Here is a 15,063-nt window from a genome sequence, read left to right as displayed (position 1 = left end):
GTTGTGCTGGCTGAAGGTTCTACATTGGCTGTCTGCTCCTCAGACTGAGTCCTGCTCAAGGCTTTGTCCTGGTGGTTTCCTCTTTTCAGAGAACTGAAATGTTTCCTTGTCCAGTCCTTTCTCTAAGAAATTTGGCTTCACAAGGTGGAACTCCCAAGATGTGGGGGCATAGAAACATCAAGGGAATTTTCTGAGATCTTTTCTATCCAATATAGCCTGAGAATTTCAAGATGTCTTAGAAACTTCTGCTGTTATTTCTCTAGAATGCAGAAACTGTTACTGAATTAAATAATTCATCATTTATACACAATACATGCTGATTCACTTCTCTTCTCCCTCCCACCCCTGCTTCTCTCCTCTACAGGGAACATATTGGGAAGAAGAAATCTGGTAAGAATGAAATTCTTTCTCTCCCCCCCACCCCTGCCATTGAATTATCTGTCCAGATTCTTCCATCTGCTCCTGGCCTTGCCACCTGAGGACCCGAGTGTGAGTCTTAGTTCTAATCCTTGTTAACTGTGCAACCCCAGACAAGTCACTTAATGTCTCTGAACTTCAGTGTCCTCTTTAGTAAAGTGAAGATAATACTTGCACTACCTACCTCCTCCACCAAAATCCCATACCAGTACCTCCTCACATCATGGGAGTGAGTTACCCAGCGTCCTTGATGGCAATGAAAGCCAGACGTAAGCTTAGATAGGTCTTAGGAAGGTGGACGGCTTTGAGTTTGGGCCTAGCAACAAAATCCCATACCAGTGCCTCCTCACGTTGTGAGAATGAGTTACCCAGCATCCTTGATGGCAATGAAAGCCAAACATAAGCTTAGATAGGTCTTAGGAAGTGGGAGGGCTTTGAGTTTGGGCCTAGCAACAAAATCCCACACCAGTACCTCCTCATTTCATGGGAGTGAGTTACCCAGCGTCCTTGATGGCAATGAAAGCCAAACATAAGCTTGGATAGGTCTTAGGAAGCAGGACGGCTTTGAGTTTGGGCCTAGCAATGGACTGGATGTCTGCCATCTGAGGACCAGCCCAAGTACAGAAAGCTTCATCATTAGACTGACTGCAAGATGATGAATTTTCTTGAACATGGTAACTCCCAAAGATCATTTAGGAAGGAATAAAGGGGTGTGACCTGTAGCAGTGGAAGGGGCTCTCACACCAATGAAATCAAAGGTCCCCAAAATGTCTCAGATCTCAGAAGGCTGCTGTGAAGAAGGCCATTTGTCCTCTCTTTAAAGCCCTCTAGAAGTATTATCGTCATCCTTATCAACGGTGTTGCATAGAGTCTCATCTAATCTGTTCAGGCCTGTTCCAAAGGGGAAAGGGCTGCCTTGGAAGATATTAGGATCCCCAGCCCCAAAGTTCTTCCAGCAGGGGCAGCTCCTTTTCTCCCCAAAACCAGTCTTTTCTTTTATAGCTTTCTTCACTCTTCTCTGGACACTGCAGCTCTCCCAAGGAGGGAAAGAACAGAGAAAAGAAAGGACATAGAGTATGTGAAGAGGGGTGTTCTACTCTCAGTCTTGGGAGCCAAACAGTCTCAGAATTTCTAGTAATGATTCTATTTCTTGTAGTGCAGAGAGTGCTAGAATTGGACTTGGAAAGACCTGAGTTCAAATCCCACCTCAAACATTTGCAGGTGGACAACCTTTCCAGACCTCAGTTTTCTCACCTGCAAAATGATGTTAGACTTGATGGTTTCTAAGGTCTCTTCTCAATCTGTGGTCCATGACCTCCCCAAGGGTGTCCCAACATTGCTTGTACTATTGACTGTGTGTGTGTGTGTGTGTACGTGTGTGTGTGTGTGTGCGTGTGTGTGTGTGTGTGTGTGTGTGTTGCAGAAAGCACCTAATAGTTGTTCCCAACTTTGTCCCTCTAGGCTCTTTGTGGCCTCACTGTAGATTCTAAGGTTTAACAGTTGTGATACAATCCAGGCAAAAATAATAGAACCTTTCCCAAGTCACAAAAGCTCTCTTTTGTCAGGTTTCATCCAGTGATTTGTGAGTGCAGTTGAATTTGTAGGAATTAATAGAAGTGTTACATTGGTGTTGGTGGTAGTCAGTATACTTTCACTTCCTACATTTTTGGAGCTAGCGTCTGGATCAAGTAGGGAATGTCCTAAGGGTGTAGAGTCAGATGTTACCACTCCTGGAAAGTAACCGGATTCAAATCCTGACTGGCCCACTTGCTGCCTGTGTGCCAAGTTATTTCACCTCTCTGGGCCTCAGTTTCTTCATCTGTGAAGTGAAGGGATGGACCGGACAATCCAGTTCTAAATCTGGTGGTTTCATAAAGTAAAGGAGCCTAGCTTCCTCCATAGCTTGCAGTTGTACACGTCCACCATCCAACAGTTGGTCTGAATTCAGCATCTCTGTCCCTTGAGCCATTCCTGAGTGGAAAGACTGTGGTCAACAGTGCTTTTAAAAAGATTTAAGCTTGTCCCTGGAAAGAAGACATCCTATAAACTAGATCTAGCCTTTTAAGGGTTGGAAGTAACTGCTCAAAGGCCCAAAGCCTAGAATTACCTCCTACCTCTTCTCACCAAGCTCTGTTTACTACTCTTATTTTCTGGTTTAATAGATACTTGGGGGAGCCTTGGCATCCTGCTCAAGCTACAAATAGCCACTAGACCCATGGATAATTATATGGCCCCTAGAAGGGAGAAGAAAATAGGAGGGCATTTTGCCCTTTTTGAGACGGTCAAAAAGTCTATGTTTTCGACTATAGCTTGGATCTTATCCCTGGAAGGAACCAGTGGGAGGGATGAAAAGGAAGGAGAATCAACTTTGGTAAATAAAGCTGAAGTGTCTGCATGGAACAGAAATATTTTTTTCAGAGACAGTGATGAAGGCCCACACCTAGAAGGGACAGAGGAGCCTCTAATTAGCAATAACTGACTGCTTCACTCACCTGCAGTTCTGGGAAAGCTTATTTATATAGTCTTGACCATAACTTTCAAAATCAGAGCTGATACTAGGCTCAGACTTCTTAGTAATCCTAACTTTAAATTTGTTCATCCTTTAGGACCATCTCAGGGTATGTATGCAGATGTTTCAGAAAGGTTTAAAGTTCATAGCCCCTGCGCATCTTCTTGCTTTAAGGAACCAAAAATGATTGAGTTGGGAAAAAATCCTTTGTCTACACTAGATTGTTCCTTTCAGTCAATTTCCCCCTCCCAAGGCTTTGGCTAGACCAGTCTTAAAGATTGTTAGGCTACTGGAATTATACTGATTCTACTAGAGAAAAGGATCCCACAGTCTCCTAGTGGTCTGGATAATTTCATTTGGTAATTATTTTCACATCTTCTTTGGACCACCCAAAACCAGCATTCTCTGAGATCTTTTTTATACCATTCTAGCACCCTGAATATTGTTCTTTACTCAAATACTGTTTGCTTTCCAGAATCGATATGCTCCAATAAGAATGTTGATGAAGTAAATTTCTGCAAAGTGAATCGTGTTTTTGCCCCTGACCTGTGTTATAAAATTTGCGATGCTTTAGAACAGAGGTGTCAAACACACTTGTGTAGCCTATAACCGTTCTCAGTGAGGTCAAACCAGATTAAAATGTAACGGGGAAATGTTTAACAAAATAAATAAAATCACAATAAAATATAGATAGTATTAATATGTGGTCTTCTAAGTTAATATGCAGCCCACAGGGATCCTTATGTATGGTTTCTATTTTGTTTGACAGCAATGCTTTAGAAGATCTGTGTTTTCGCTGGCACTGGTACTGGTACTCCCAATGCTAATTCAAATCACAGCATCATTACACCTGCTCCCTCTCCCCCAAATTATCACCTGGTGGCCAGCCTTCTGGTTCCAAGTCCTGCTCCTCACCTAGCTAGGGAGGCCCTTGAAGGACAGACATTGCCATACTCAAAGCCCTTCCAGCTTGGTAGGATCTTCTAGAGCTTAGATCCAGCTGACTCAGCCTGTGAGGACTTGAGGTCATGTCCATATCACAATGAACCTTTGAAGGACATTGGTGGAAGGGAGATGCATTATCATGTAAAAAATTAATTCTCTAAGAAAATGGTGATCATGTATCATTATGGCCAGCTCCAGGCATGCTCAGCCGTATTATGCTTGCTGCGGGGTCCTTTACAACTTTTTCCCAACTCTAGAATTTCCTCACTGCTGTTACAGCTTTTCCTTTTCCTTTCCCTCCCTATCTCACATTCCCACCTCCCCCTTCTAGCTGCACCATAGGAATATACCTCATGCCACGTTTCCCTTGAATAATATGTATATATTTGTGGATTTGTAGATTTTATTTTCATAGATTCTTCTTTGTAAAAAAAAAAAAAACTTTTATCCAAAAGCATACAATGAAGTGTATTTGAGAGCTTGCTGGCAATCTTAGACATCACCAGTAGGTCTTACTGTTGTTCAGTTGTGTCTGATTCTCTGTGACCCCATTTGGGGTTTTCTTGGCAAAGATATTGGAGTGGTTAGCCATTTCCTTCTCCAGCTCATTTTATAGATGAGGAAACTGAGGCAAATAAGGTTAAGCAACTTGCCCAGAATCTCAAAGCTAGTGAGTTTCTAAAGTCAAATTTGAACTCGGGTCTTCTTGACTCCAAGCCCGGAGCTCTATCCACTGTGCCACCTAGCTGCCATTGCCTAGATCTAGGCATTCAGAGTCTGAGGCTTAAATAAGGACTAATACCAAGTTTGGGAAGGAACTGAAACACTAAATTCTGTGGATAAGGAGAAGGCATTATCTGACAAAGGTCATCTCTAAATCTTGACCCACTCTCCTTTTTTCTGTCTTCCTTCCCCTCTTCAACTTGCTCTCTGATTCATGCATTCTGTTGCTACAAGGTGTGTTAGGTCACATTTTCAGACTGTTTAAAAACCTGCAAGGGTCAGCGTGGTGTAATGCAGTAGCGTCCAATTCAAATAGAAATGGGGATCCATTTCTATTTCTAAACTTTCCATAAGCCCTGTGGGCTGCGAGTTGATTTAGAAAACTACCTATTTACATTATCTGTGTTCTATTGTATTTTTAGTTACTTTATTAAATGTTTCCCAATTATATGTTAATCTGGTTCCTGCTATAACAACTAGAGTTGCCTGCCATTACATGTTTTATACTCTGGTATAGTGGATAGGTTGTTAGACCTAGAGTCGAGAAGACCTGGGTTCAAATCCCACCTCAGACACTTAGTTGGTGTGTGACCCTGGTCAAGTCATTTAACTTCTATGTGTCATAGAAGGATTGAAATATGAAAGGATTAGATTTGCTCTATTGGACCCCAGAAAGCAAGATTCAAAAGCAGTGGGTGAAAACCCATTTAAACTTGATGTAAAGAAAATCCTTCCCACCGATTAGTGCTATCCCAAAGCAGAATGGACTGTGTTAGGGAACAGCGGGTATCCCTTCAGTGGAGATCTTCAAACAGAGGCTGGAAAATCACTTGTCAGGCATGCTGTAGTGGGAATTTTTTCCAGATGTGGATTGGATTAGATGGCTAAGTCAAAGGCAGTTGGTTGTCTTTGTTGATAGAGGGAGTTGTCACAGAGCTGATCAAATCACAGATTCTTTGCATATTTGCATGGAAGCATTCACATGGAGTAGGAAAGTGTTAACCTCATCACTGGCTCAGTCCATTGATGCAGATCTTGTCAGGTCCAATTCAGGGTAGTCATGTCAATAGGAAACCTTTCTCTTTGGTAAATGAGATGTTAGTCCAGTATGGAGAGTTTTAACTGTTTGTATAATGTTATTTTTTATCTTGAATAGATTTTTGCTACCTTTATTCTCCCCAATTAGAAACCCTTTCCTCCCAAGAAACATACTGTAGGGATCCCTGGCAAACATTAACTTGGGAGGACTGTTTTCTACAGTTTGTGACCTGTGTTTCAGAAAAAGTTTTTAGGGACTTTGGTAATACTTCTGACCCTTTCTGAGTTCCTAAATGTGTCTTCTCAGGGGAATTTCTGGGAAAAAGGAATAGGGTTACTATTAGTGAGACAAATTTAAAAATTAATGATTTTCTTAAGAGTGGTTATAATAAATTTTAAACTTCCATAGACTAAGTATGGTCTGCATGTTCAACTCCACTATACAAGCAAGAAGTATGTAAAGATACTGGTAGCCCTGCTCTCATGTTGCTTTGGAGGGAAATCCTATTGGGAACCTGCATGCTACAAATAGCCCCTCGGCCATGACTTCTAATACATTTATACTAGATTCATGGCTACCAGAAGAATATAAAAATCATAACCCATAGCCCAAAAAAGTAAAAACTTGCTACATTTGTATGTATATTTAGGGTTCACTCAGGAACAAATGTCACCGGTTCAAATCTGATTGCTTTGCTGGGTTGTTTTTATCTCCTTTTGGTCTTTCATGAGCATGCCCATGTGCACAGAAGTGCAGAGACATTGGGATTCCTGGGGTTTTGAGTCCTATGTGTGGGCTAACACCCTTTGGAAGAAGCACATACTCAGAGGTCTGGCTCCACCTGTTGGGATTATTATAGGAAGTGATACCCTGGCCTGTGGTAGCCCGAGGCTGACAGCTGAACTCTTGCCACAACCTAACTTTAGGATAAGATAAACTAGGTTTATTTATAATTTAGGTTTATTTTAACCCTAACCCTCCTTCCTCTCCACACCCCCCGCCAAATTCCTACATTGGCTCTGAGTTACCTTAAGGTCCTTCCTGGATATTTCTGTCCTCTTTGCTCCCCTGCTCTGGGTGGGTAGTAGTGGCTTGGGCCCTCTCAGGTGAGCTGAGTTCTAGCCCTTTGTAGGGGAGGCTCTAAGGAATTCAATTCTTGTGAGCTCCAAAGAAAACCAAATTCAACATGCTTATGGCTTCATCTTTGGCCCAAAGTAGTAATATAATTCTTATTGATACAGTGTGTTAAAGGTTGAAGCATTTTGTTCCCAGCAACCCTGAGGGGTAGGTAGTTCAAATATTATCCCCATTCTATAGGGGAGCAAACTGAGACTAAGAGGTTAAGTGACTTGCCTGGTACCACATGGCTAGTAAGTATTGGAGGTAGGATCAAAACCCAGGTCTAATCTAATCCCAGCATTCCTTTCTCTATACTACACTGCCCTTCTGGGAAAGGTAAAAAGAAGGGATCACAAGGAGAATGTGAAGAGAGAGAGAAAGTCAACTTCTAGTCTTTCCTTCCTTGCCCATCTCCTTTCTTTTATTCCTTCTTTCTCCTCACTTCTTCTCCCTTACGTCTCTTTACCCTCTTCCTTCATTCCTCCCTCCCACTATTTTTCATTTCTTTTTTTCTTCAGGGACACTACCTCCCATGGGGTAAGTGGGACACACACACACACACACACACACACACACACATTGACTCTGGGTCCCATGCCATGATCTTAAATACTGACTCCACTTGGCTGTCCTTTTCTCCATTCAGAATAGCATCCTGCCCCAGCCTTCTCACTGGGGCCACAGGTAGCCCTCCCCAATGGCTAAATTGGCCAGATGGAGATTTTTTTCTTTTCCCGCTTTCAGGGGGAGACTCGGCCTCGGTAGATCCAATGGTCCTGGAACAATATGTGGTGGTAGCAAATTACCAGAAGCAAGAAAGTTCAGAGATCAGCTTGTGTGTGGGCCAGGTAGTGGACATCATTGAGAAGAATGAATCAGGTAAGACACCTATTCCTTACCAATACTATCTTGGACAGACACTTTGGGATGGCAGCAGGCAGGAAAGAGAATTGAGGCTCCAGGATCCAGACCACGAGCAACACTAGCGACCTGTAATAAAGGTCATATAGTCACAGTCACATGAATGTGGTGAAATGAAACAGTTTGGCCATTCCAAAGAAAATCTGCTTTAGTTAACTGGCTCAGGCATCCTGAACATTTGTTGTCACAAAATCTTCGTGGGTTTCAAGTTTTTATGGAATGAATGATTTCAACCCAGTTCTTAGCTGGCCCATATTCACAGTGCATGTCAGCTAGAGTTAACCATTTTTTTTTAGCTTTAGTATTAGAATGATTGATGATCAGACGTCAGGACAGGACAAAGGAGAGGAGAAGAAGCTAGAGGAGGTGAAACAAATCTTTTAATGGAAGAATAAAATATACAGAAGATTCAGCATGTTTATTATAGCTAAAGTCTGTAGCTAGCCAATTTGGATAATAAGCCACATGACTGGCTTAGAGCCATAACAATACATCGCTTTGAATCAAAATGTTCTCTAATGATAATTATAATAGCTAACATTTATGTAGTGCCTCACATGTGCCAGGCACCGCGCTAAGCTCTTCACACTTATTATCTCATGAGGGCCCCACAGCAACCCAGGGAGCCAAGTGCTATTAATTTTCCCATCTTACAGATGAGGATACTGAGGCAAACAGCAGTTTAGTGTCTTGCCCAGGGTCACGCAGCTAATAAATGTCTGAGGCCAGATTTAGACTCAGGTATATGGGAAGAAAAATCTATTTCTGGCATTTTCTGGATAATGTAAACATCGGCTAGGTTACTAATTAGCACCGTCAGCCAAGTAAATTAAAATTGCATACATCCTGAATCCGTGATTAATGTTAGCTCCTAAATATGACTGTCATTAATATGAAACACAATTTCTACAAATTAAACTACAATTTCTCTAGTCAACCTATATATACCAGCCCAGATGCATCCATAAGCACAGATATAACCAATCATAATTGTCCAAAAATAATCACGTCTTTAACCTCAGCAATAAAAATTGTCCTAAGCCACAGGTGGACACTCTTCCCAAAAAAGGATTGCTTGTGCCTTATTACCCTGGCTGAAATTGATGAACAGAAAGTTTGAGTGGCTCGGTAAATTGAATACAGAACCAGAATTAGATCCATATCCCAGCTTCGTTTTGACTTTTCACATGGCACGTTCCTACCCCCTTCATCAGCATCAAACACTCTTTACTGATGACAGCTTCCAACATAATCTTCATCAAACTTAAGCATAGTTTGAATACGGAAGGCAGTGAGTTGTATTTGGCCCAGGAGTTTCTAAGCACAGGAAGGATGAGCAGGAAAATATGGTTTAAAAAGTCCACAAACACATCAAATGACAGAACACTGCTACTGCCTGGAAGGAGTTTCTAATGTACGTGGAAAGACAAAATTTACACACACACACACACACACACATAATAATAATAATACAAGTGTATATCAACCAAGTTCTGTCAGGGGTAGGGAACCTGCAGCCTTGAGGCCACGTGTAGCCTTCTAGGTCCTTGGGTGTGGGCATAGGACCTTACATAGTTTTACAGAACAAATCCTTTTATGAAGGGGATTTGTTCTGTGAAGTTTGGATTCAGTCAATGGGCCACACTTGAGGACCTAGAGGGCCATGTGTGGCCTGGAGGTCGCAGGTTCCCTATCAAACCTTGACCTTAGTGAAATACAGTTAACAATTATATACAAAGGATGTCTAAAGCCAGACCCTTCTAGGTTTTCTCCAAACTGGCCTCTAGGGTTGGAGGAAAGGATTCCCTTCATTCCCAATTCAAATGCCAAGTTTGCTTTTACTGGGCTACTGGACCAGGGATTACTTTTCCCTCAGGAGATTTTCAATTCCCAGCAAAGACTGAATGAAGGTAAGGGAGAGGACTTAGAGAATCCCATACCCACCAAAAAGGCTTTAGCTACCATTTTGTGGCAGCTTCATAGGATCACATTTAACCGCTCACTCATGCCTTCATTCAGCCAACATATTGATGGACATAGGAATTCAGAGAAAGGAGAGATGCCACCCTAAATCGTTCTTCAATCTGCTACCAGACTTATCTTCTTTACATGTAGATCTGGGCATGTCACTTCTCTGGTCAAAACTCATTATTGGATTTTTGTGTACAAAGTGAATTCAGAGGCAGTATGGTGGAGTGGCTGGAGAGCTGGCCTTAGAGCCAGGAAGACCTGAGGTCCAGTCTTGCCTCTGATATAGATCCTGGGCAAGTCCCTGGACCTCTTACTGCTCTAGGCAACTCTCTGAGGCCATAAGTTGCTGGGAATGTGTTAGTCTGCGTTGGAAACTCTCATCTGAGAGTTTCCTACACCAATGAAAGCACAGGTCTAGTCCCTATCCCGACACCTGTTCCTACAATAGAACATAAGCCTACTGGCTGTGTGTATGTATGGGCAAGTCTTCTCAGTCAACAAGCATTTATTAAGCACCTACTATTTATCAGATGGCAGCTAGCTGATGCAGTGGATAGAGTGCTGGGCCTGAAGTCAGGAAAACTTATCTTCCTGAGTTCAAATCTGGCCTCAGACACTTAGTAGCTGTGTGACCCTGGGCAAGTCACTTAACCCTATTTGCCTTGGTTTCCTCATCTGTAAAATGAGCTGGAGAAGTAAATGGCAAAACACTCTAGTATCTTTGCCAAGAAAACCCCAAATGGGATCATGAAGTCAGACACGACTGAAAACAATTGAACAACAAAAAAATTTGCAATATGCTATGCTGTTTAGTGATCTGGGCAACTCAGTCTCTAAGTCTCAGAGAAGGTGCCATCCTGCATTGATTAGTAGAGGCAATTTTGTCATCTGGGAGCTCCCTATACCAATAAAAATCACATCTGGTCCATATTCCTCTCCCAGACTAAAGTTCAGATACCTTAACCACGAATTCAAGGCCCTCCACAATGCAATACCACCCTGCCTTTTCAGCCTAAACCGGACCACTCACCACCCCCTTACAAGCACTGTACCTTGCTATCTTTGCACCCTTGTTCACGCTGTTCCCTGTATCTAAAATGCCCTTCTCCCACACAAATCTATGGAAATCCTACCCCCATTCCAAAGTTTTACTCCAATGACACCCTCTCCAGATGTGTCCTCTGATCTACCCCACCTCCCTTGACTCCTTTCTTGTATACATAGTACGTACTATTTTGTACAATAGTCACTGATTCATACCTCCCCCCATTAGTCTATGAGGGCAGGAACAATGTCTTATCTAAACTTGACATGTCACCCAGGACTGGCATGGAATTCTGTACACTATTGGCACTCAGTTATGTTTGTTGAATTAAATTGAATCACCATGCACAGGGATTATCAGGGAGAAGTGATACGTGGCCTAGACATTGAAGGATGTATATGATATGGATTGGTGGAGAGAAGTAGGACAAAGAATGTAGTTAGGGAACATAGTAAGAAGCAAAGGCATCGAGGTGGAAATGAGCATGGTACATGGGAGAGATGGTGAGGAGACCGGTACAGCTGCTCCACATTATCCAGCTCCATTCACCCACTAACCTTTTTTCTCCTCCAGGGTGGTGGTTTGTAAGCACAGCTGATGAGCAGGGCTGGGTCCCGGCAACTTGTCTGGAAGGTCAGGATGGTGGCCAGGATGAATTTTCTCTGCAACCTGAAGAAGGTAGGAAAAACTCAACTTTGTATTTATATGTATATATAAATGTTTCCGATGATTCCTGGTAAAAAGAAGGGATCCCTGTACTGAGTGAAAGGTTGGACTCGATGATTCCTATAATCGCTTTTAGCTCTGAGACACTAGAATACACACAATGTTATATATTCTATTTGTCTATGTTTCTTCTCTTTCTTCTCGACTGTTAGTGCCACAAAAGCTGGACTTTGTCTTCTTTGAACGTTGCCTCTCCCTCAGCATCTGGCAAAGTTTCCTACACACATCATCTGTTGGTTGAATGAAGGCATGAGTGAGTGGTTAAATGTGATCCTATGAAGCTGCCACAAAATGGTAGCTAAAGCCTTTTTGGTTGGTATGGGATTCTCTAAGCCCTCTCCCTTATCTTCATTCAGTCTTTGCTGGGAATTGAAAAGCTTCTAGAGGAAAAGTAATCCCTGGCCCAGTAGCTTAGTAAAAGCAAACTTGGCATTTGAATTGGGAATGAAGGGAATCCCTTCCTCCATCCCTAGAGGCCACTTTGGAGAAAACCCAGAAGGATCTGGCTTCAGACATCCTTTGTATAAGATTGTTAACTATATTTTACTAAAATCAAGGTTTGATGAAAGCTTGTTCCTCTGTTTTCTGTCCAGGAATCATTCTTTGTCAGTTCATTATAGGCATTAACAGGTCATTAGCAAGGAATTTGAACTTATTTATAAAGTACTTTGCAAACCTTAAAGCACTGTATAAATATCATCGATTGTTCTTATTAGAGATTCTCTTAGTAAAGGCAGAAAGGGGCTGATCACTTGAAATTCATGCTCCACCTGGTCTATTAGAACTGACAACCCAGGAGGGAATCTTTAATAACAGCCCAAATGCCTGGTTTGCTTTTACTAAGCCATCAAGTCAGAGATTACTTGGGATGCTTTTCCTTTAGAAATCATGAATGCTGAAGAGATATGAGAGGACATCCCCAACCCACCCTTTCATGGATGTGGGAAGGCCACAGGTGTTACCACACTGCACATGTTTTCTTACTTTTTACATTTCGACAGATTGTACTGGTTTTTTCCCCACTTTTTTCCTTCCTTTCTTTTTTGTCTTTATTTGTTTTATGGGATGGTTCTCTGAGCAGGGAGAGGAAGGAGAAAGTGAGGGAAAAGGTATGATGATGTAAAAAAAAAACCAGAAGATTTCAATAGAAGCTTATTTTTTTTAAAAAAAAAAAGAATTCATGAATGAAAATGCTCCCAGAAGACTCAGGACCTTGCCTGGACTTGGAACTAGTCAACCATTCCGAACATGGGGCACCTAGGCTGATTATGGAGAAAGGGGGTCAGAAGCAACTCCTGTTGCTCCAGCCAGACTGAGTACTTTTATGAATATTCATGGTCTAATGGTATAGTTTCTAACAAGCCACCATAGCTTATAGCTTTAAATATAAGGAGTTCAGTTATTTAAGTTTTTATAAGTCATGAGCAGCTTTAAATGTATTTGTAATGTGTGGGGTTTTTTTTAACACACCCCCTTATCCAAAGCATCAAAGAGGCCATGTGGTGCAATGGACAGAGAGCTAGCTCTAGAGTCAGAAAGAGTTGTATTCAAGCCTGGCCTCTGACTTGCATTAGCCATGTGATTACAGGCAATTCTCAAACTGAGTTGCAGAGGGAGAGAGGGAGAAAAGAATTTGGAATTCAAAATCTTATAAAAGTGAATGTTGAAAACTAGAATAAATAAATTGATTAATTAAAAAAAATAAAACTGAGTTGCGAAACAGTTGCCAATCTATATTGGAGTGGGGAATTTCCTAATCAGGACCCCCATACACAGATCAAGCCACCCCCCCGCAAAGAAAATCCAAGACATTAACCTTTTGGACAGACTTCAGTAAGTTTCCCCAATCTTCCCTCTAAATTATTAAAACAAACAAGTTTTATTACTGTCTTGTTTTTTGCACTATTTATTTTATAATCATTTCTCCAGATACTGTCCCTATTCCACTGAATCCTCCCTTGTTATAAAACAGGATAGTTAAGTAAAACCCAGTTAACAAAACAACTACTCATGACAGTGTATGCAACATTCTACATCCATGGCCCCTCCCCCCAGCTCTTTACCAAGAAAGGAAAACATTTCCTCATCTGCTCTCGGGAACAAAGATTGGGCAATGCAATTTCATCCCCTTTTTATAAGCCTGTCAGCAGTGGGTTTCCTCCTAAATAATTCAACCTCTAGAGTAGGGATTCTTAATCTTTTTTGTGTTAAGGACCCCTTTGGCAATCCAGTGAAGATTATGGACTCCTTCTCACAATCATGTTTTAAATGCATAAAATAAAATGCAAAGATTGCAAAGGAAATAGTGAAATGCAGTTATCAAAATATTTTAAAAAGCTAGTTCATGGACCCCAGTTTAAGAACCCCTACTCTCAAGCTCTTAGTAATCAGATGTTAGACACAAAATTAGGTCAATTTAGCTACCGCTCCCTTAGCTAGAGCTTGGGGGTCCTTACTCAGGGACTTTCTGCTTCTGAAAGATCAGATGTGACATGGGATAAGAAACAATGGTAGTTTTGAGGTGCTATCTCTGTCTTGTGAGTGTTGCCTTCTCATCTCCTGTTTTATCCATTTCCTGGTTTCTACTACTCAACATGCTTCCTTCCCAGTCTCTTGGAGATACTGGTCTTTGCCCCGGCACGTGGGTCGCCGTCGGACACTTGGGGACTTGTACACCATTGGATGGGGTCAAGGTGGATTCTGTGGAGGCTTGTTTTGTTGTGTTGTGTTTGGAGCCTGGTCCCCTGTTTCTGCCCTGGTGCATGATGTCCTCTTCCCCTGTGAGCGTGTGTGTCTGTGTATTGCATGTTAATAAACAGTGACCTTGCTTGTGTCACTTGTATTAGATATATTTGCATGGGGGCTCATCATCAGACTCTCTCACAGCTACCATACTGTAGAGGATGCCTCTTTTCTGAGTTTCCTCTTCTGGTATGATAGTTAGTTCCCCCAAGAACAAACCAATGCCTTTGGAAGCTCAGGCTTTTCTCTTTGCTGAGTCATCAGTTGTCAAGCCTGCTTCCCTCTGCTTTGATTTGGGTCACTGATTGGGGTTAGAGACACACTCCCCACTCACCCCCACCCCGTCTCTGGAGCCATCCCCAGGATGATGCCCTTTAGGAATCAGAAGAGGAAAAGGACTTACCTTTACTTGGTGACAAGGCATCCCATCTGAGCAGCATCCATTCTTCATGTCCCCTCACTTGATGGAACCTCTCATGCACACACAGGCCTTGGCATCTTTCCATACATGATCTGCAGTTTTCATGAATCAGTGGAACAGCCTACTCAGCCACCCCACAGGATACACCATTATTTGAGTCAACTTATTTCCCTACTTGGTTGGATCTGGGAGGTTAAATAAATAAATAAATGAACACAGTGTAAGTCAGCCCTCGGTGCCAGACAGGCAGGCCACAAAAAGAAGCCTGTTAGGAGTTACTGGAGAGGGAGAAAAACAGACAGAGAGCGAGAGATATGAGGGGGGAGGGGAGGGAAGGAGAGGCAGGAGACAGACGGAAGAGGAGAGGAGAGGAAGAATTTACATGTAGACTTCAGCCCCTCAGCTGGCCTGAGCCTTCACTGAGAAAAAAAGGAGATTCTCTTAGGGCTAGAAAAGTTGCCAATGCAGAAGGGCACTCACTCCTT

The 15,063-nt window shown here is 42.3% G+C and overlaps 1 protein-coding gene and 1 long non-coding RNA gene across 2 annotated transcripts in view; one reads left to right on the top strand and one right to left on the bottom strand.

Annotated features, from left to right (window-relative positions):
- SH3PXD2B (SH3 and PX domains 2B) overlaps positions 1 to 15,063 on the top strand; it is a 123,006-nt gene that overhangs the window by 83,005 nt on the left and 24,938 nt on the right. Inside the window, exons 6-8 of the mRNA XM_036750406.1 lie at positions 365 to 390; positions 7,497 to 7,631; positions 11,263 to 11,367. Coding sequence (XP_036606301.1) covers positions 365 to 390; positions 7,497 to 7,631; positions 11,263 to 11,367 — 266 coding nt within the window. The remainder of the gene's footprint in view (positions 1 to 364; positions 391 to 7,496; positions 7,632 to 11,262; positions 11,368 to 15,063) is intronic.
- On the bottom strand, positions 7,682 to 14,623 carry LOC118843028. The gene is made up of 3 exons (XR_005009893.1): positions 14,561 to 14,623; positions 11,247 to 11,358; positions 7,682 to 7,742 (listed from the first exon to the last, which is right to left on the bottom strand). It is a non-coding gene; the product is annotated as an uncharacterized LOC118843028 (long non-coding RNA).

This window comes from Trichosurus vulpecula, chromosome 3, assembly GCF_011100635.1.
Source record: "Trichosurus vulpecula isolate mTriVul1 chromosome 3, mTriVul1.pri, whole genome shotgun sequence".
In the NCBI taxonomy this organism is placed as follows: Eukaryota; Metazoa; Chordata; class Mammalia; order Diprotodontia; family Phalangeridae; genus Trichosurus; species Trichosurus vulpecula.
Note: the sequence above shows the minus strand (reverse complement) of the source record. Positions and strands in the feature narration are given on the sequence as shown.